At 42.7% G+C, this 20,915-nt stretch overlaps 1 protein-coding gene across 8 annotated transcripts in view; it reads left to right on the top strand.

Annotated features, from left to right (window-relative positions):
• MEIS1 (Meis homeobox 1) overlaps nucleotides 1-20,915 on the top strand; it is a 233,735-nt gene that overhangs the window by 191,275 nt on the left and 21,545 nt on the right. For all 8 annotated transcript variants that reach the window (XM_050895206.1, XM_050895207.1, XM_050895204.1 and 5 more), the window contains one exon: nucleotides 18,990-19,066. In XM_050895206.1, coding sequence (XP_050751163.1) covers nucleotides 18,990-19,066 — 77 coding nt within the window. The remainder of the gene's footprint in view (nucleotides 1-18,989; nucleotides 19,067-20,915) is intronic.

Here is a 20,915-nt window from a genome sequence, read left to right as displayed (position 1 = left end):
AACAGCTTTAATTACTAATGGCCGTGTTTTAGTTTTGTACTTGTTGATGTAAAAAATGTCATCTTAGAGCGGTGTAACCTCTGGTTCACTTCCACCGGTGATGGTACACTGGCTGCAATTATTTTCAAAATAATTTGTGTTCCTCGGTGGCAGCTTGCAATCCTGCCTTGTTAGCACTCAGATAATTAGCAGGGGTCTGGCCCTCCAGGTCCCTCTGCCCTCAAGTCTCGCTGGCTCCCCCGCACCTCGGAGGGCCGTACCGGGGTGAAAGAGGAATTGCACTTACAAATCCCATTCCATTTATTTGTAGGACCATCCCTCCCTCATATTAGGTGGGTGTAATACCCAGGAATTCGTGGGGCAAATTCTGCCCTGGGTTGTTCCCCGTTAAACCCCCGGGAAGCCGGAGGCGTTACGTGGAGGCGAAGTCAGGGCACGCTGGTGGTAGCTGCTTCGTCTCACCGGTTATTAACTATTGACCAAAGGATGCCATGTTGGCTAATAAGGCTGATACGCTGTCCGATGCCATTTCGCTGGGTTGAGTTTGGTCGGGATGATCCGGTTACCGGCTTTGCACCGGGCTTTAAAAGGGTTAAAGGCGATAATGGTGCCGTTAAAAATCCAGCTTGCCAATGAGCTATTTTGTGCGAATGGTATAAATATAAGATACACTTGTCTGGCTCATTTGCAAGCATTCTTTTTGACTTCTTTCACACAACTGGTGTTTTTGTGTTTAATTTAACAAGAAATGAGTAGTAAATGAAAGCTGCTGCCTGAAATCCCACTGTGAGCGTGTTTTGCACTTGGCTCCCCAGTGAAAAGGCAATTTGTGAAATTATGTGATAGAGTAATTAGATGAAGCCAGGGCTTCTGATTGTTGCCATGCTTATGTGGTAAAGGTTTGCTGGGGGAAAAAAAAACAACCCACGGATTATTACCCTGGCAAGTTGGCTCAAAGCTTCTTCATTTATTTGTAAACAGAATATTTAGTGACCGCATAGGAAGTAGCTGTAATCACCAGCTCGTAAAGAAACCACAGCAGAGCTTTTGGATTTTTACAGAGTGCTCATGTAAAATTTAAGCTGGGAGGCAGAATCCCTGTTAATGTAATTAGGATCTAATTTACCACCCTTTGCACACAGATGTAATAATGTCTAGATATTTATTCTATCTTTAAGCACATTACATATACCTCAGTGCAGCAGTTACTGAACAGAAACAGGTGTGAGCACTTTCCGGATTCATTTTTACACTGTAAACACACAGCGATTTAAGGGGAAATATTTACCAAAAAAAAAACCGAGGGGAAAGAATGTCTGCAAATGAGGCAGTAATGGACAGTTGCCCTTTATGTACTGATGGATTTCTCAATGGTTAAGTAAATTAAAGCAAATGCTAGAAAAATCAATAGGCTTGCAGAGTCTTGGTTGTGCCTCATAGACTTCAGGACAGAATGACAGATGTGGTGCATATGACCCATTTAAGTATTAATGCTTGGGAAATTGCCTCTGCGTGCAAGGTTATAGGCCTAGAAATATTGTTATATTAAATTACAGACAATAATATTTTTAAGTATATATGGAATTTATACGTTTCAGTTTAGTTGTTCTTCGGCGTTACATTTGTCCTGGAAGATTAGTTGCATAGTTGTTTCTCTGGAACGGTAAATCAGGTTTAAAAATGTTCAAGCAGTGAATTGTCTTTCCAGAGCTGCCGCAGACCGGCGAGCGTGTTGCACGCTACGGGGGTATGGCGAACGTGTGAAATAAGAGCATGTAGCCAATGTGTTCACTAGCAAATGTAGCATATAAGCGAGTCTAAATTAAATATCATTAAAAGGCGGCTTTCTAAATGGTGAGAGGCTTGCGCGATACATAGGATCGCTGTTAAATCAGGTTATTCTGTATGACTAAACACAAAGTAACATGCGAAGTGCGTGGTCCAGATGAGCTAAGTAAGGTAACCACCAAGTCAAATCTTTCTCACCATCTTCTGCACGCGCCACAATTGGAAGGGGCAAGTTTGCATGGGTGGGATGAGTAAAAACTGACCCCACGCAGAAATTCTCCCAAAATAGAGATGTTATGATTAATCCAACCAGGCAGACGAGCTCTAGATGAGATAGTGTTTGCAGTCTCTGATTTCTGTCGTTTCTTGCCGTACTTCCAAGGCAGCGGGGAAGTAGACCAAGTTAATTGTCTCTTCGTGGCATCTCTGGCAGCAGGACCGTGAAAATAGCTGAGACCCCTGATTCTGGTGTTGGCATGAAGGCAGAGCAGCGTGTTTGCCGTGTTTGCTGTTGGTGACAGCCCGGCATACCTTGCCAGTTATCCTGACTTCACCCCAAACACCTGTTTCTGTGAAGGGAGCGGCAGATGCATTTTATATACAACTACCATGTTTAATATTAAAAGGGAGCTTTAGACTTTCACAGTAACATTCTTATTCCTTGCTGAAGCCCTTGTATGGAAAGTGTCGTCATATTCTTTTCAAACATTAATTCTCATGTTTTACTGCCATTTGTGCAACAGATATTTTTTTCCTTTCCTTTTTTTTTTTTTTTGTTTCTTGATTATCTCTGATATTTGAAGTTTGAGTACTGCTGTCTCCTTTCTGGCCCCCCCCTTCCTCGCTTTTCTCTTCCTTTTCTCTAAAGCACGAAAACTCTCCGGGGAATAAAACAAAGCATCTCCACGGGGTATAAGGGCTGCACACTGCTACTGGGAGTGCTGGCAAAACGATGACATTGCAGAAGGGCAGATTATTACTTTGGGGCCCATTGAGGACGTATTTGCCTATTGAGGCTGGATGAGAGCTACTGGTGCTGAAGGCTGTCAGGCCGGGGCTGAGTGATGACAGACCCTTGTCATTTGCCTACATCCAGCTTCATTGCTATGGTGACAATATGCAGTGATGAAAGTTGCCGCTGTGGGTCGGACAGCATCCTCCATGGTTGCCGTAGCCGGCAGCATCTTTGCGACAGCGTGTTCGAGCTGCTGATGGTCCTCGGTGTCAGAGCAGCACCAAATCTCTAATGACAGAAACCCCACACAGGTTTTTGGGTACGCAGGGAAATCGCTCCTGGCACCATCGCCAGCCTTGGCAACTTCTTGCGTCAGAGATAAAAATTGTCTTTACCTGTTTTAGTCATTTTTGTGTGCCTTGTGGTGGATTTCCTTGATTTATTTTGTGTGACATACAAGCTAGGTAAGCTGGCGCTTACCTGCACAGCGACATGGGATGGCCATGGTCCTCCTCCCACCGCACGTAAAGCAAACATATTAATCAGCATATACGTGATGACCACTTTCGTTAAATATATGTGCGAGGGGCCCCGGTGAACAGGCTCTTTTGTTCCCGGCCAAACCAGAAGGGATCAAAGGTCAGCGGGAACCCAGAAGCCATCAGTCAGGGCGGATTTTGCTGGATCCCGGGGTTGTCAGCTGCGTAGTCACCCCTGGCAACCTGGGCTGCCGCCCGCTTGCCTTCCCCATCGCCTGGCGCAGAAGCGGAGCATCCGCTCTTCCAGGTGCCGTAAAAAGATGCTGACATAAAGTTGGCATTTGAAATACAGTGCGAGCATCACCATGCACCTCTTTGTTATTGAAGTCATTTGAGAGCGAGATTAGAAAAAAGATGCGTTGGCTTTGCAGCGATCGTTTTGCAGCATTCATCTTTAGGATGCATTTTAAGGCTGCAAATTCATTTTTGGATTAGCAGCAAATGGCAACTCGGAAAGAAGCAGCAACATGCTGCTGAAACATGCTTCTACAGTTTTGAATATAAAAAGACTTTTTCACTTTTAAAAAAACTTCTGGTATGGCATTTATTTCCTTTGAGCAGATCGATTTATTCCCCCCCCCCCCCGCCCCGTGATGTTAAAGTACATTTGGCAGTAATCAGTTTATCCTTATTAGAAGCCGTGGTAAAAGGCATAGTTGCTGAGTCAATTCACTCCGTTTACTTCCCCTATTGAGCCTTAATGTGTCCCAGTCCCCACCCCTTACAGTGAAAACATCATCCATTATAGGGCTGACAGGAGCCTGGGACTCGGTGTAAGTTGCTCCTTGGGGTTATTCATCTTGCACCAAAAAAACTGGCACTCAACAACATTCATCACTTCCCCCTACCTAAAATGATTGAGTAAACGGTGGGGTGAATTATCAGAGGGGAGAAAAAAGGGGGGAAAATGAGTTTGAATACGTCGGAGGCAACTTTGGGCTCATACGGCAGGAGAAATAGAGCCATCAGCTGACATGCAAGCTTCCCACTGCAGTTTAATATTGCTGCTGAAGCTGGAGGGAGGCTCAGTTATCCTTCAGCCAGACGCCTTACGGTGCTGCTTCTTGTGGCCTGACCTGCAAGAGCTTTTCTATTTTGGCACCCGTGCTGGAAAAGCAGCTTCAGCGCTGGAAAAGCAGCTTCGGCGCTGCTGCGCGGAGATGTGCTGGGCGCCTGACCCTCTGTCAGCTCTTTAGGGCAAAATACATTTAAAACGCTGCTCAGTTTGCTCGAGTTTGATCCCATATTTGTTCCAAACACCCTGAATCTCCTCTGGTGGGAAATATTTCAAAGCAGGATCTTCATTCTTAAATGTGATATGGCAAAACCTTTTTCTCCAAAACCTCCAGAAATACAAAAGCACAGAATTAAAATGTGCTTTGTTACCGCCACCTCACCTCCCCTCCCAACAAAACAAAGCAAAAAACCCCAGCCAGCCAAGCAAATCAAACATCAAAACCTCAAACTTTAGGATTATTTAAATTTTCAAAGTTATCTTGGGAAAAAAAAAAAAAAGGGTCTGCTTCCCTTTGCCCCAAAATATAATGCAGTCACGATAAGGCAGGAGAAATTTCCTTAGCCGTACACCTGGCTTGTTTTTACACCCGGTGCTGCAGTTAGATGGTTGTCTAAATAAACAGAGATTAGGTGGAGGGCTTTATCTCAAAGCTGGCACTGGTTATCACACCGCTTCCTCCCACTCCCTCCCTCCGATTGTGAGTTGTATAAGAAGACTTAGCAAGCATAACTTAGAGCCGATAACCTTTGAATGTTAGTTCAAGGAAGCTGTGCCATAGTAACAAAAAAAAAAATCATGCAAACTCTGTCGCAGCCTATTCGAACGAGCGGTAATTTGACCGTAACGCTGATTTAAAAGAAGAAATACTCGGTAAGCTTTTTGCTCCGAGAGTCATATTTGAATTTGGCCTGATCGATAATTTTAATATTTGAACAGTAGTAAAAGATGCCAGGAATGAACTCGTGTTTGTTCTTCAAATAATCTCTCTACTGGGGGTCTTATTTTAAACTTGCTTTAACAAAGGGAATCTGTAATGTTTCATTTGGACAAATGGCTCCAGCCCAGCAGCTGGGGGTTGAATTGATCTTGACGCAGCCCTGGAAGAAGCCACTGTTGACATTTACGTTTGATGGTAAATGATATATATATACCAAGCACGGGACATAAAAAGAGGCTGCCAGGTAACGGGTGGCTTATGGCCCTCCATAAAAGCAAACTCCTCGTGGTTCTGCGTGGGTGTGGAATCAAAATACATCTTTTCTGAGCGTATCTCAGCATGCTGATGGGCGACATACAACATGTGAAGAGGAGGAGAAAGGTCTTTGGGGTCCTTGCGACATGCCTTCCAAAAAAAAAGCCCCACAACCAGGGAGAGGAAGGAGGGGGAAGGTGTCCACGTGCTACCGCAAGGCAATGTCATCACGATGTTGGGAAGTCAACTCACAGCAAGCGGGTGAGCGCGGGCATCTCTGCCCTTGTCGTTTGCATTACCACAGTGCCACGCGCCCAGTTACACAATGTGTAAAGGCGAGGGTTATTTCTAGGACAGATAATTGAACATTAATACTCGTTGACATTGTCGTAGGAATGATATGTCAAGCTGACAGGGCCTATGTGCTTACATCTGCTGATCGGCTGCAGACGAAGGGGATGTTTGGCAGATCAGACCCGGGGCCTTGCCGCCGCCGAGCCAGGGATGATACAACCATTAATCATGAGCTGCCATCTTGGGCTGCCTTCCCAAAACAGTGGTTGGATCCCTGCTTTTGGGACTGGAGGGCGTAGTTTGCAAAACTACGTCGACCCCCATACATGCATACACACCTCTGCATGCTTAAAGATGTATATACGTGTATAAAACTTCTTAAACGAGAGCATCCTTAATGCTGCGTACGCATGAGTGCCGCCGTTGTCTGAAACAACTGTTTTCAATGTACTAACTTAAAAATAAAAGAAAGTGGAGTAGATGAGAAGTTCTTCAGAAGGATTGAGAGCATGATCAAGTTTGATGAGGTGTTTCTGATTATCTCTATCTTAGGAATTAACTGACATAAAAACAGTAGCAGAATTAGCATCTGGGTTTTTTTAGCATCTTTTTTTTTTTTTTTAGCGTCTTTTTTGTGTCTCTCTTCTTCTGGATGTCAACAGACCCTTCAAGGCAGCCTGCTATAGATAAAGTAGTTACATTGCGATCACTCTTGTCCCCTCCCAGCCAAAATCCCACAAATGGTGCCTTTCAATATCATTTTATGACAAGTCTTTGGAGAGCAAATGCCTTTGTCACAGTATTTCTACAGCCAGACTTCGCTGCACAAGTAACTGTTCAGAGGAACGAGAAGCAGGCAGAAAACAATTACAGGGGCCTCTGACACCGGAGTCAGTTCTACTTTCTTAAAATAGGGCTAAACATCATGTTTGTAATGTCTCGCATATAGTTTGGCTCTGCATAAAATGCTATAAAATAGGGCCCTTGAGAACATCCATTATCACATTTTGGTTAACATCACAGATTTTAAAAATCCCAGTTGCACCAAAGCCATGAAATAAAGCTTTCATCTGTAAAGATCTAGTTTCTCTTTGTTATTAAAATAAATGAAGCCATTAAACAAAATATATGCATATAATAGTCAAGTTCATCATTTTGTATCATCAAAATGATAAATTCGACTTTTTTTTTTTTAATTAGAGCAGTCATCTTAGAAAGGTTCATGTATAGAACAAGATCAAATGTGCCTGGTTGCTCTTTCTTACTTTGTAACTTGTTAGTGGTGACATTTTTTTGGTCTTTAGCTACTTTCATTTAGGTCTTTATAAAAGAAATGTGAAGTTTTGTTCAGCAAGGAGGGGGAAGCAGAGAGGGGGATTTTGAGCTTGATATTGAAAAAATTAATTGATTATATGTTATTATCCTTGCAAATTATTAATGGCCATCACATCATAAATGTGCTGAAAGTGACATGCCAGCTCAACGCTTTTGCTTCCAAGTACGTTGATTGTCTCTTTTATGGTAGTATCAGTGGAGGCATCCGCGTCATGGTGCTTGACGTGTTCAGACCTTGAAGGAGACCAGGCAGGAGGGGATGGAGGGGATGCTCAGGCTGAGGATAGGGTGGGCACTGGCTTCTTGTAGCTGACTCTGGGTTTTTGAAGCGCCCCTTCCAAAAACCCCTGTCCTGGCCTCATCCATCCATCATCCTGTAGAAGACACCCACCGAGGGTCTCGCCTTACAAAGATGAGGACATATCCTTTAGGCACCCCAGGCTTTGGCCGAGTTTGCTGCAGCTAATCACCATATGTAAAGTTACACAGGCGCAGACAGGTTTGCCATTTCAGGGCTCGTCCCCCCAGCATCAGCCAAGGCCGAGCCCCAGAAAGTGCCTCGCTCCGTGAATGTTCCCACTGAAATGCAAAGTTCGGTGCCACCGACCCTCTGTGAGGGAGGACACAGCTTGGTCTCCAGCGTTTTTGAAAGCCAGGCGAAATCGGTGGAGAGCTGCATTGACTTTGGGCCGGAAAAGGTTATTTTTTATGGGGGAGCCCTCTCGGTTGCCAAGAGCGAAGAGTCACATCCTGGAGACTGTCCAAGCCTTTTTAATGAGGTTTTTATAAGGACAAGAGTCACTACATCGTGAACTTGTGGGCAAATGCGTGTTAATTTAGGGTTGAATCTGGAGATTTGGGGGAGAATCGGGATGTGCTTTTTCCCGGCTCTCAGGAGATCTAAATCACACTTTTTTTGGTGCACGTCCTTCGCGCATATAAATATCATCCTGGGAAAGCACGTCTGGTTTATTCTAAAATTCCGTAGCGTTATCAGCCGGGTTTCTTTGCTAAGTAGGGTAAATAATTAATTAGAGCAGTTGTTGTCTTTTGGAGACTTCTTAATTCATCTCTCAGAGTTAAATTTTAGCCCAGGCTGGTGAGAAAGTCTGTATTTCTGCACAGGTCCGCACCCTGAAGCCAGTCAGAGGGATTTCATGCGCTAAATGGGTGTAGATAAAGGAATTCTCTAGTCAGAAAGCAGAATTGCTCAGTTAAGTTTACCGGGTTAAAACTTGGCTGTATTATTCATATATGTGATCTTACTGAACTTGGGCTATTTTAGCAGAAGGGAACTCATTAGGGCTAAGGAACGAAGGAGGTGATTTATGAGGGACTCTCGTTTTAAAGGTAAAAATAATGGAGAGTGCACTTATGGGGATGTAAAAGCTGGGATGGATAAAACGAGAGTGCCTGAAATAGCTTGCTGGCTGTTGGGAAGTGAAGCCCAGCTCTAGCCCAGGTAAATTGCATTTGAATTTCAACCTCAGATCTGTATGCACTCCTCTTTGGCAGATGTTGAATTGATAATGCCTGTGTGTTAAAGAATTCTGATTGTTTCTTTTGCCACCTTCGCAGCTTATGAAAATGCAAGTAGACCTGCCTAATGAATATTAATAAGAGTGAATGGCTGGATAACATATAAGCCCGTGGCTCTTTGGAGCTTGGATGGGGTTAGTTGGAGGATTGTTGTGGCTGGGAATTTACATGCTTTTTAAGAATAAACTTCCTGAATTCTTTTTATATTCTCCTTTAAAAGCTGATGTTTGTTAACAGTGGCATGCTCACACGTGCATGGTTGGTTTTTTTCCCCTTTCCCTCTCTAGATATATAGTGAGATTAATACTACAGACGAGATGTCCGTGTTTTTTAAAACAAGGCAATTTATTAGATGAGGAGAGAAAGAGGCCCCATCTCTTAAATTTACCTTCAGTCCAGGGTTAATTGTATCGATGGCAATGGTTTATTTTATTTTCCTTGTTTATTTTTGCTTTTTCCCACACCCCATTCTCCCGGGCAGCTGCGGCAGTTGTTAGCGGGGCAGGGAAACGACACTGATGAATTCTGGATCTCCAAACGTCCTGCGAGGCTTTAAAGTACATTTCATGCAGTTAGTTAATAGGGCGGCTCGTTAGGCCCATCGATGCGGACCTCACACATGGCAGTATAATAGCAAGGAGATGGCGTTGTGGAGTGGCTGGAGGAAGGGAGGGCTCCGAGGACCCGGCTCTTCAACTGGAGCCACACGGGCAGGCGCTGCCACTTCGTTGGAGCTCCCGGTGAAGCCAACGTGGTGTCGGGCTCGGTGGTGACATTGGCAACTTCCCTCTGTTTCGCCAGCGCTGTTCTCTGGCTCCGCTGGAGCAATCCTCTCTGGACCTTCGTTTACTCACTTGTAAAAATCCCCATTACCAACCTTTCTGCCTGTGTCATAGGTCCCATTTGATCTGCTCTTCTTCCCCCAGACCCCGCTCCCAAAGGCTGCTGATCATGCAAAAAAACAAGGCGCCTTTTTTAATAACTTCCTGCTCACTGAGAGCTGCAGGGGCAGAATTGAAAAGGAGTTCTCAAGTGGTTCAAAACTCAAAAGGCAAATAGAATCAGAGGGATGTTTATTTATTATTAAAAAAAAACCCCTAGTGTCGGTAGTACGGACCTGTGCCTGACTTCTGTGTTGCTGCACGGGGTGGAGTTGTTTTGTGGAGTGGTGGTTTGGGGCATTTCCCAGTGCTTGCAAGTGATGCAGTGGTGAGAGGGGGTTTGTACGTGTTCCAGGTCTGGAGATACTCTTGGAGGGTTTCATGAAGACTAGGTGAGGAGGATTTAATGAAGATTCAGTGATTAAGATGCCTTTGCATCGTCATTGCTGCCAAATAAGTAATAAGACTTACTCTGCATTCACTTTACAAGCAAATTTTTTCTTTCTGAAACTTCCAAACATGAGGAAAGCCCCCAACTTTCAAAAGAGAAACTCTCACATCAATGCAGCACATTTCCCCTTTTGCAAAAGGCCTTTTCTTTCCCTTCCCTTGTCATGACAAAAAGGCTTAATTTTTTATTTTTTTTTAGCCAATATAAGGACAGAGGGAAGAGGGGGAGAGTCATTAAAATGCAGTTCTTTCAATTACGTCCCGTTATTTGTCATCTTTATTGCTTTTCTATAGTTTTCATTGCATCTTTAATAGTATGCCTGGTCAGAAAAGGTGAGCTGGAATGTGAACACACTTGGCTGCCGCTGCCGTCAGTGCCTACGAGCTGTGCTCAAATCCCGGTCCCTGTAGATTTTAATGTCCCCGCAGACTGCTGGCAGCCTGCTTCCAGCTGTGGCAGGCATGATGCAGTGAATTGCTTTTGAATGTTCTTTACTCAAATAGGCAGTAATTACAAGCTTAAAGAGGTTTAGTGGTCCAGTAAACTACATAATCACCCCTGAATTAGCCTGGGCTCATCAGTTGCAGTCCAGCAACCTCAAGACTGCTGTTTGTATGCAGGCTTTATCACGTAGCAACCTGAGCAGCAGGTGTGGAACAGCAAGAATTCCCCATAAACACAACTGTCTACTGGGGACAATGATCTCTAATGAGATGAGGCTACAGCATCACTGTAATTTAAGTGGGAAAATTAACGCCAGAGAATGCGCACTACTTCCAAGAGTCTGCTTCTTCGGAGAACGGCGGTGTTTTGCTGGCTTGGTTTTTTTTTCTTTTCCCTCCTCATTTTTTTCTTTTTCCTCCTGGATCTTTAAATGCATCTTTTTTTTATGAAGAACACATTGTGTTTTTGCTTATAAGTTGAGTGGGCTTTATTCTTTTACAAGGATATGCTGTGAATATTTAATGGTGGACGGGGCATCTGTTCAAGGACTTTCCATGCCAACAAAGCGGCGTTGCAAAATAGCAGCTTTATCTTTTCATTTCCTTCCTCGGTGGTGGGGTTTTTTTTTTCAAATAGAAAATGTTTGAATGTAAAACCCCCCTCGTCTTGGCGTTGAAGATTGGCACCTCGACGCGGTGGTTGCCTTGAACTCTCGTCGCGTGACTGCTTGGTCCCTCCATGAAAAAAGGTGGCTGAGCTCATGGCAGGAGGCTTCCCAAATTGCTTGGTGGCTGCTCCCACGGGTGCTATCACCCCAGGAAACCTGCCTAAAGCTCCTGCTCCGTCCTAAAGCCTGCGGTTGATATTAGGGACCTGGCTGAATACAGCAACCCTCCATCACCCTAGTCACTCCGATGTGTAGGGTAGGGGAGGTAGGCATAGGGCAGCATTTTTATCCCCTGCTTACAGAGGGAGCTCCCGATGTACCGAAGGCAGCCTGAGAAAGAGAGCAAAAAGCACAAATAAAAGCTTTCGGCTTAGCTGTGTGGGATTACAACCGCTGGTGCTGGCATTTCCCAGAGATTGCAGGGTTATTTCCAAGCCCACCTGTTTAGCAAGTCATTTGAGGTAGATAAGGACAGTGACTTATTGCTGAGAAAAGGCTTCTGGTTAGGAGATATTTACCTGAGCTAATCTGTCTTAGGCTGGCTCTAAAAACAACAGCAGCGCTTTTATGGAGTTATCAGGTAGTCGGGATTTCCTTTAGCGTGCCAGGGACAGGGATATTTTTTCCTCCTTCCCAAAAGCTGCTCACCTAGGAAAGGCTGCAGTTCACCTTCCTGCCTTTCCGCAGCCGCCTGATAAAGATGCTGGCTTAACTGAAAAGCCGGGTTTCAAGGATGTGAATTTTAGCTCTAAAGCGGTTGGAAGTCGGATGATGCATTTCCTCGGTTCCTTCAGTGTCACTTGGATGTAATATTTCATTGGTTTTGGCCGTGTGCTGCGCTGAAGAGAGTTTTGCTGATCTGTTGGATGCAATTTTTCTTTTAATTACCCTGTCCTTGGTTATTTTTAGGCTGTGGTAGAGTAAAATAATAATAATAATAATAAAGAAAAATGGGGCAGAGGATGGGAAAGCGCATGGCCCGTGTCACGTTAGCACGAATACTCTTGACGCTAGAGCAAAAAATCACTTCTTAAGTGTATTAAGCGAAGTTAATGTGTGTGTTTCTGCATGCACATGCATACAGGCACTAAAGGAATGTTTAACACGGGAAAAGGTCCGCTCAATTGCCCGGGTATGGCGTGGGAGTGTCTGCATAGACTCGGCTTAAACTGAGAATTGGTAGGAGCCAGAGTAAGCTCCAAACACTGAGGTCTATCAGAGTGTCTCCAAAAGGAAATAGCAGAAGCACCATTGCTTGGACTAGTGAAAGCTCAACTGGAAAAGGCAGTGGGTAATAATATATGGTATGGAAGGAATAATATTGTAGCAGCCAGGGGATGGATTAGATGAGTTAAAAGGTTTTTCCATTTTCTGACTTCTGTAATATCCTGTGCAAGGGATGATCTGAACTTTTTTTCCTTAATGAGTGCTCGCATTATGAATAATTTGATGGGGCCACCAGAGAAGTATTGGCAGCGCATCCCAAGCCATACCATGTCTCTCCATCAGCCTTGGAAAGGATATTTATGTTAGCGAGTGCCAAAACTTGTTCACAGACAACTCTTGCAAGAAAATTATTTACAAAAGGGCAAATGGGAAAAAAAGAGAAGCACAGAGCATTTTTTTTTCCCCGGCATAACTTCTTCATTAAAAAGTGTTGCTGTTGCCAGTACCTCTTCCCCCGCCTCGTAAGCCCCCGCAAATAAAACGTCTCTTCCACCCCCCTGCCTGCAAAACCAACCTAACCCCTGTTTAATCAGATTGCGCTGTGAACACACGTTCAGATGTTAAAACTTCTGGGGTATTGGCTCTGTATTTTACACCCTGTGTTTGCCTTAGGAGAGTCAGATTCTGCCTCCTTTCCTCACCTTTTATTTTTTGGCAGGATTGCCAAAGCAGCCTGCAAAACCTTTTGTAAGGGCAGCGATGGGCAGTGCCTCAGAGCCCCACCTCATGGGAATGGGCTGATGCAGAAGTCGAGTGGCAGCGTATGGCCTCGCCGTAACGATACAGGGATGCAGCATCTTGTCACGTTGCATATTTTGATGCATTTTTAACTTTACAAGACCGAGCATGCCTGTTGATTTTGCGTTCATAGTTTGCAGTTCAATAACTCTGGCAGCACCAGGATTTATTAACAGTAATGCTATGAAAAAAATCTTACTGTGGGGATATTAAACTATTATAGTAAGTTGAGGAAATATTTCTTTTGAAGGAGGAAAAGGCTGGCTTTGTCTGCAGCATGACCGTGTCATATGGACTGCGTTTTCTTGCTGCGTTGAAAAAGCAACGAGGAGTTTTAAATGCCAAAGCCAGCTCACACTTCAACAGCATTATCAGGCTGACTCACTGCTCTCAGCCAAGGAAAAGACTGTGCAAACTTTGCACAGGCTTTTTTCCTCCCAGCCTCATAGATGCATTTCTAATAAAACAGCTTCCTTCTCAGTGTTTAGTATTTCCTCCAACGTGCAAGCCAGTCCCATGGGATAAACAGGATCGAGTTTGCAGCTTCCGAGTTGATTTCCTCCCCCCCCCCAGCAGGTCACCTCAACTTGGCAACTTTTTACAGCCTCGCCTGAATATAAAGCAGGTCGCAGGGATGGTCTATAAACCGATTCACACAGTCTGCAAAATAGGCAAGGAGACTCAACGCATTCTCTTTATCACTCCCTCTAAATACACCGGTGGCTGGTGAAGAAAGCAGGTTGCAATCTTGTGATTTTATGGATAGCGATCCAACCATTTTTTGGCTACTTTGCAAATGCAGGAACCCCCGTTATTCTCTCAGAGGCTGGCATGTGTGAGGATCCAGGACTCGACTGCTATAAATTCAAGCTCTGTTCTTAGACTACACCATGCACTGCTTTTGTAATGCAAATGGCAGGCACAAAGTGTCCCTTTGATAATGTGCAGTCAGAAGACAAAAAAAGCATTCACTGCAACAGTAAAACTAATTCATAAAGCTGAGAGACAATAGGAAAGCCTTATGGATATTAAAAAAAAAAAATAATTTCTCATAGATCAACTTCACCAATGTAAACAGTTCAAATGCAAACCAGGAGGAGGTAGGGGAAGGGGAGAGTCCCAAACGGCTGCGCCGCCGCCTTAGCTCATGCTGCACAAGTTTGGGTAAAGCAAGGATTTGGAGTTCGGCTTAAAATCAATGTGCAGTTTGTCACTGGAGGGCTGAACCTTGGGCTTTATTCTGGTTACTGTGTTAGGTGTAGGCTGGTTTGCTTTTCAGAAACAAGAAAATCATAGTGTTGGGGTTTTTTCTTTTTATTTTGAGGTTGGAAAACAGTTAATAGACACTCCTGAGGGCATAAATTTTGGGGGGTTAGTTTCTCTCCATCACCTACCAGAGTTTAGCTCAAGGTCATCTCGCCTTGGTGCATTACACTGAGCTCTGGAGGAGGCAGAGGGCTGGAGGAAGGGGATAAAAGGACTTCCGAAATGGTTGTCCCGGCACGGTCAGCCAAGCGACAGTGCTGCTGTGATAAGGGCGACGCTGGACGGTTGCCACGACATCCTTATAACACAACGTGCAACCTTTTGCTTGGGGATTGCTTCTGCCTCTGTGCTGTGGTAGGGCTAGTTGGCAGTGTTGGTGTCGAGGCGGTTCGGTGCCACGAGAAATTAGTAATCTAGGAGTGAGAAGGGGTGGTTTTGCCTCCCGTTATCTCAGCAGTAAATTCTGGGCAGGATTATTTTCATATTTTTCTGCCACCATTACGGTGCGCTGCTACGGCGGGCAAGGCAGAGAGGGAGGGAGTGTTATTGATACCAGCTTACAGATAAGATAAAGTCTGTCGCTGTCCTGGCATCCAGCATTTGCAGCCTGGGGTGGAAAATTTGAGGAAAGGAGTACATTTGGACAGGGGTATCCTTAAGAGACAAACTTGGACGCTTTCCGTCTGTACCTACTGGAGACTTTACTCACCGGCTGTAGTCAAAGGTGGTAAAAAAAATAAAAGTCTTATTGTTTGTTTTGCTAAAAATTATCTCAGCTGCATTAAAAAGGGGCTTTTATTAAGACTGCTGCTTTCTAAATACCATTCATAAAACAGTGACGAGAGAATATGATGGAAAGTTACATTTTTCTCTCTGTCACTTTGATTTCTTTGTTACTGCTAAAATGACTGCTCTGACTCATATTTTGCATAGTTATTTTTACCTTTTCAAATGTTCCTTAACTGTTCATATTACCCTGGGCAAATCCCCCAGGGATAATTTTCATTTGCATGCAGACTTTGATGGTGTTATTAAGCAATCACTTTCTGTACTAAGTCATTATTAAAAGTAATACCACAGAGCCTCAAAAACACATTAATGGTGCCAAACAATCCGCATTTCAGCGCTAGATTTATGGGAAGGGAAAAGCACTAGGTCTCATACTGTTCGGTGGATGCTGCTCTGTAGTGCTGTAGCAGCAGCAGGCATGATGAGAAAATACCGGAGCCAGATTCAGAGTCCTTATCTGTTGTCAGCCTTCTTCTTTCAAATGCCTTTTTTTTTTAAAATCTGCCTGCTTCCTACTTTTTTTTCCCCTTGGATTTGTCCTTTTCCTCTGGCCTTGGCAAGAAAGCCTGTCTGCAGTCTTCCAGTATACACAAGCTGAGCTGGTTCTGGGAAGGAGGGTCAGCCTTCCCATCTGTAATCACCGTTTTATGGCTTTCACTCGAGGTGTTAATGCAGATCAAATGGAAAACACTCCAGCAAGAGCGTTACAGCTTCTCGCGCTGCCCCGTGTACGGTCCCAATCGTTAATTCTGATTATAAGACCTAAAGGTAATTCTGTTTGCTCTCCTAATGCATTGCAGCTCTCCCGGTGGTCCGGCGTCTCTTTTCTCCAATTCCCATCTTGATCAATTGTTTGCAAATAATTAAGCTTTTAAGAGATAATGGTAGGAGCTAATGTACACAACAAAGTAAAGGTCTCAAGTCACTGTTTATTGAACAGTGGTACAATTTGCTTTGATATCCCAAAGTGATCCAGAGTGATAGGTGGACTTGCCAACTGGAGCCAGTGCGGTGTTTTTAGACACACACTTCCATATATATTTATATATAGAGATATTTAGATATTTATGTATTTCATAGAATCATACAATATCTCAAGTTGGAAGGGACCCATAAGGATCATCAAGTCCAACTCCCTGCTCCTCGCAGGGCAACCTAAAACTAAACCATATGACTAAGATAGATAGATATATTTACACATTTATATATATATTTATATTTTATACATGTACACACAAATATAATACACATTTATACGCAAATATATATACACATATCTCTGTGCATGTGTCTTTATCCCTTTAAACAACCATTTGAAAGCTTTTGGAAGGCACCTGTCATTCTCGCAAGGGTGACATAAAGACCAACAGCAACAGTTTCGACTGAATTTCCTATTTCTTCATAAAATGGCAGTTCTCAGGGTTTCCCCTTTTCTCTCTGTTGCAATGTGATGTCTGCCTTTGCCTGTAGCACAGGCCTTCCTAGCCCTGTGGGTGGGAATGCAACACGGCTTTGAATGTTTTTATAGCAACCTAGCCTGTGGCATGCTGATTCTTTGTCAAGTCATTTTTATTATTAATTTTTTTTTAGCCTACAAAGGAACAACTCGTACGATCCACAGAAAGCTTATATAATAAGGATGCCCAGCATTTAAGATTATTTTAAACCACACCGAATCGTAGTTAAAAAGCCTGCTGCATTGTGAGCCTTTAGCTAAGAGGGATTAGCTATGTGAAGTCCCAGGCCGTCATGTGATTATGGCAATTATAGATTTATCATGAAATTAAAAGTTTATGCTGTGCTAGGATATGAAAAAAAAAATAATCAGATGACCTTAAACATACCGCAATTTGAGGAATTTGGGGTTTGGGACTTTTAAAGCAATTATTTTTACAGTGACTGTATTATTCTGATGGCTAATTTTATCCAGTCTTGTCTATTTGGAAAAAAGTCCAGAACAACTGAAAATTGCTTAATGGAGACAGAGTTCTCAATTCCAATAGCTAGAGGCTGTCTAGTAATTATTGCTTGCTGCATGAAATTAGACACAGTTTGTTCAATTACTTAAAATTAGATCACATGTAAGGTGGCAAAGTGAAATAAGAAAAAAAAAGAATAATTTTGTCCTCGCTTGATAGCAAAGTAATGAAATGGGAAGTAAGCTGTAAAGATGAAAATGTTACAAATCATTTCTGTAGGGTTTTTTTTTTGAAGAGAAGCAAAATGTTATGTTCAGATAGGTGGACGTAAGTCAAGTACAACTGTTTGTTGTGGATGAACATGTATAAGGCAGACAATAAAATTCATGCTATATTTTTGCATGTGTAAAATGAAAAGAAGTAAGATCCCTTTCCCTGTGTCTTCCACTTTGCAATTCTGGAGCTGTTTCACGTACATGCAGAAAATACAGGGAGTAGTTTACGGGTGTGCAGGTTATCTGTGGGCTTACTGTCAAGAAAACAGTATTTTTAAAAGAATGGGAAATTCTCCATCATTTTGGGGTGAAAAAAACTGTATCTTTTGGAGCCGATGACCACGGCGGTGGGCTTTGAAATGGGCACATTGGGCAAAGGGAAGTTGCTGGAGTTACAACAAAAATTCCTATTTGGTAAAGTGAGGTGATGCAGGCATGTAACATAGCCATTAGATGTCAGATTATGCTGTTTACAAGAATATATAAAATCTGCTAAATAGTTACGATACCAATAAGATTGCGGAATTTTACGAGGTTTTAAATTCTTACGCTTTACAAGGTTTCAGCTTACATCTCGTGTAATATTACACCAAAGAATACATCCAAAGTATATGGGAATATTTGGGGGAAAAAAGGGATGTGTGTATAACAGCAAATACTTTGTGACAACCAACTGCTAAATGGGATGTTGGGATAAGTCTAACCAGTTATATCAAATTATCTTTATTGAAATGTTATTAAGTACCGTGCAGCAGACCAGGTCTGAATGCAATGTGTACTGAGACTTGGGTGTCCAGGTTAGGAGCTGAGCTGGATCCTCAAAACAGGTTTTTTCCTGGGAATTGTTATATTTGCAATATTTGGCCATTTCCTGTTGGGACAGTAACATTTTTACATGGAGGGAAAGGACAGAAATGATATTTCTAAATTTCAAACTTGGATGTGGTTTTTGCTGTTGATTTATTAAGCAATCTGTATTCATGCAGAAGTTAATTTTCTGAGAAAGCAATCAAGTTCTCACAAGAAACTTAACTTATGATTGAATTTTAACATTATCTTCAATTAAACCAGTATTTATTTTCTGTCTCTTAGGATTAGTGCAGCACAGCTATGTTAATGTCAGGCAAAAATGTGCTGATCGTTGACCTTGCGTTGGCCTGTGTTCAAAACCCAGGCGCTTGTTTATGTTCAGGATGCTGATCTTATTTGCAAATTATTTTGGGGCACTGGCAAGATTTGTCTTCACTATCTCAGAAAACATCAGTGTGTTTTAGTTTTAGAGAGAAGTGCTTTATTGCATTCTTTATTGTTCTGTGAAATACAGAAAAAAAAAAAAGGTGATTTGACTCTAATCGGTCATTCGAGACAAGTGCAAAAACTTTCAGCTAATGCAACAAATATCCTTCTTGAGTATCAAGGTACTGCCAGTATCCTAAGCAGTTATTTCTCCACTTCACTAATCTTTATAATTGGCTTGTCTTTTACTGCCATTAATTAAGTGATGTAGTAGCCCATTAATAATTATAAAAGAGTGACACACCTCAGCATTTTCACCTTTCAATAATGGATGTCACGCTTCTGTTTTTTTTCTTTTTTTTTTTTAAATTTAAAATAAAAGGTAGGCAAAAAAAGCATTGTTTTAAATGTATATATTTATTTTGGTGTCTTATAGCACCCTTACCCTTCAGAAGAACAGAAAAAGCAGTTGGCACAAGACACAGGGCTCACTATACTTCAAGTGAACAATTGGTAAGTAATTTTCCTTAGTGTTTCTATACGGCCGCTGGCACCCTCCGGCTAACGCTTTGCATTCTTGAGGACACACCTTGCCCTTGTCTGCTCCCCCCGCCAGCAGTTTATTGATGCAAAAGGGATACAGCCGGGTGAGTGGTTTCAGTTATGGGAACTAGGAGGTTTGCTACCGCAGAAAACAAGCCGTATTTATTTTCCCATTGCTTGGGCAGATTTCAGTGTATTCGCATTTGGGTACCAGTCCTCCTTCTGGCTGAGGATGTGTCTTCTTCAATAGGAAGCCACATCCGTTTTGAGAACTTTGGTCTTGGAAGAGGTTGAGATGTTGGGTGAAAAAAAGGGGCAATTGGCCCCGTTTCTGCAGAGCGTATTGTTATTTTGGGATGCTGTCATGCTTTTTTAAATGTTGTTAGTGGGTTTTTTCTTTTTGACTGACATCTTTCTGTCTCTTTACCGGTTTGTTTTAAAAGTCCAGTTTTTGAAAGCTTGAATAAACTTTGAGGACAATCTGGCTCTTTGCTGCTGAAGTACGGTGTGGAGCAATTTTATTTCTTTCTTCCAGCTAAGGGCTGCTGGAGCCCCTGATCTGTTGTAGGAGCGATTTGTTTGAAGGAAATCGGGATCTGTGCTGTTTCTGCAGTGGATTTTGGGTTGCTAACTGTCCGGGACATGGTGAAGGCAACCAGTGAAAATTACTTGTGATTTAAGTACAAAAACATGACAGCGAACCCTTAAAAAAAAAAGTTTGATTTATTACCCTTTGTTACTGCATCAAAATGCAGGTTTCTCCCACTATCCCAGAACAAGTGTCATATTTGAAGCATATTGCAATCTAATACCTTGTAAAACTAAGTGTATCTAATTAATTGTCCTAATATTTTTAGATTAGTGTTTATGATGGGAAACCTTATCCTCTTTGAAGTAATACCCAGAAAATGGCCAAGGCAAACAGCGAGCCTGCTGGGGAAAAGGGAGGGAGGAATGCCAGTTTGCAGACAAAAGTATTTTTTTTCCGTTCAATAAGTGTCAGAGATTAATATTACTGAAGCTCTGATTACATGGCCTAATCCATTTTAGTGAATAAATTTGGTCTTGATGTCCATTGCACCTACATTAACAAACCCTCCTCTCTTAGAGAGAGTAGGAGCCTATGGGAGAGATTTCAGATATATTAAACCCCATTACAGAAAATGTAATTTCTGTCAATATAATCCCATGTATTCTTCAATTTAGTACTTTAGAGATAACAAGCTACTTACAATATATTTGCCTTTGGAGGATTAATTTACAAAGTGCACTATCTGAGAGACGCAGGCGGGCTCACATAAGCATAGCTTGTAAGGGTTATCAATTTCTGTGACCCCACAGCAGCCCTGGGAGATCAATTTTTTGAAGCCCTTTAAGACACTGAATAAAGGAAAATACCAAATACTTAGTGTATGTGAAGTATGCTTCCAAGATACTTACTTTAAAACGGAGGAATAAAAGGCACTAAACATAAAGTAATGTGTTATAAGGAAACGTAACACACAGTATTTTGGCTCAGCCAGAAAAAATTAGCGTTTGCTTCAGCTTTATGTCCTCCAACCTTCGTCCAGGCGATACCCTAATTTATATGGCTGTCCTTCAGTTTAACGATAGGCGCTTTGGCCAGTTGAGAAGCTGTGTGCGTTCATCAGGGGTCTTATTTAACGATGGGTGGAATGAGTGTGTGCTGCTTCAGAGGGGTCTGGGAGCGTAGGACTCGACGTGGGCAACTATGTCAGTTTAGGATGGGCCATCAAGAAATTTTTTGAGATGATGAACGTGGGATGCTTTGAACTAAAGCTGGTGGAATTTCTCCTGA

Source organism: Gymnogyps californianus, chromosome 3 (assembly GCF_018139145.2).
Source record: "Gymnogyps californianus isolate 813 chromosome 3, ASM1813914v2, whole genome shotgun sequence".
In the NCBI taxonomy this organism is placed as follows: Eukaryota; Metazoa; Chordata; class Aves; order Accipitriformes; family Cathartidae; genus Gymnogyps; species Gymnogyps californianus.
The sequence above is the reverse complement of the archived record's forward strand: the minus strand, read 5'-3'. Positions and strand labels throughout refer to the sequence as shown.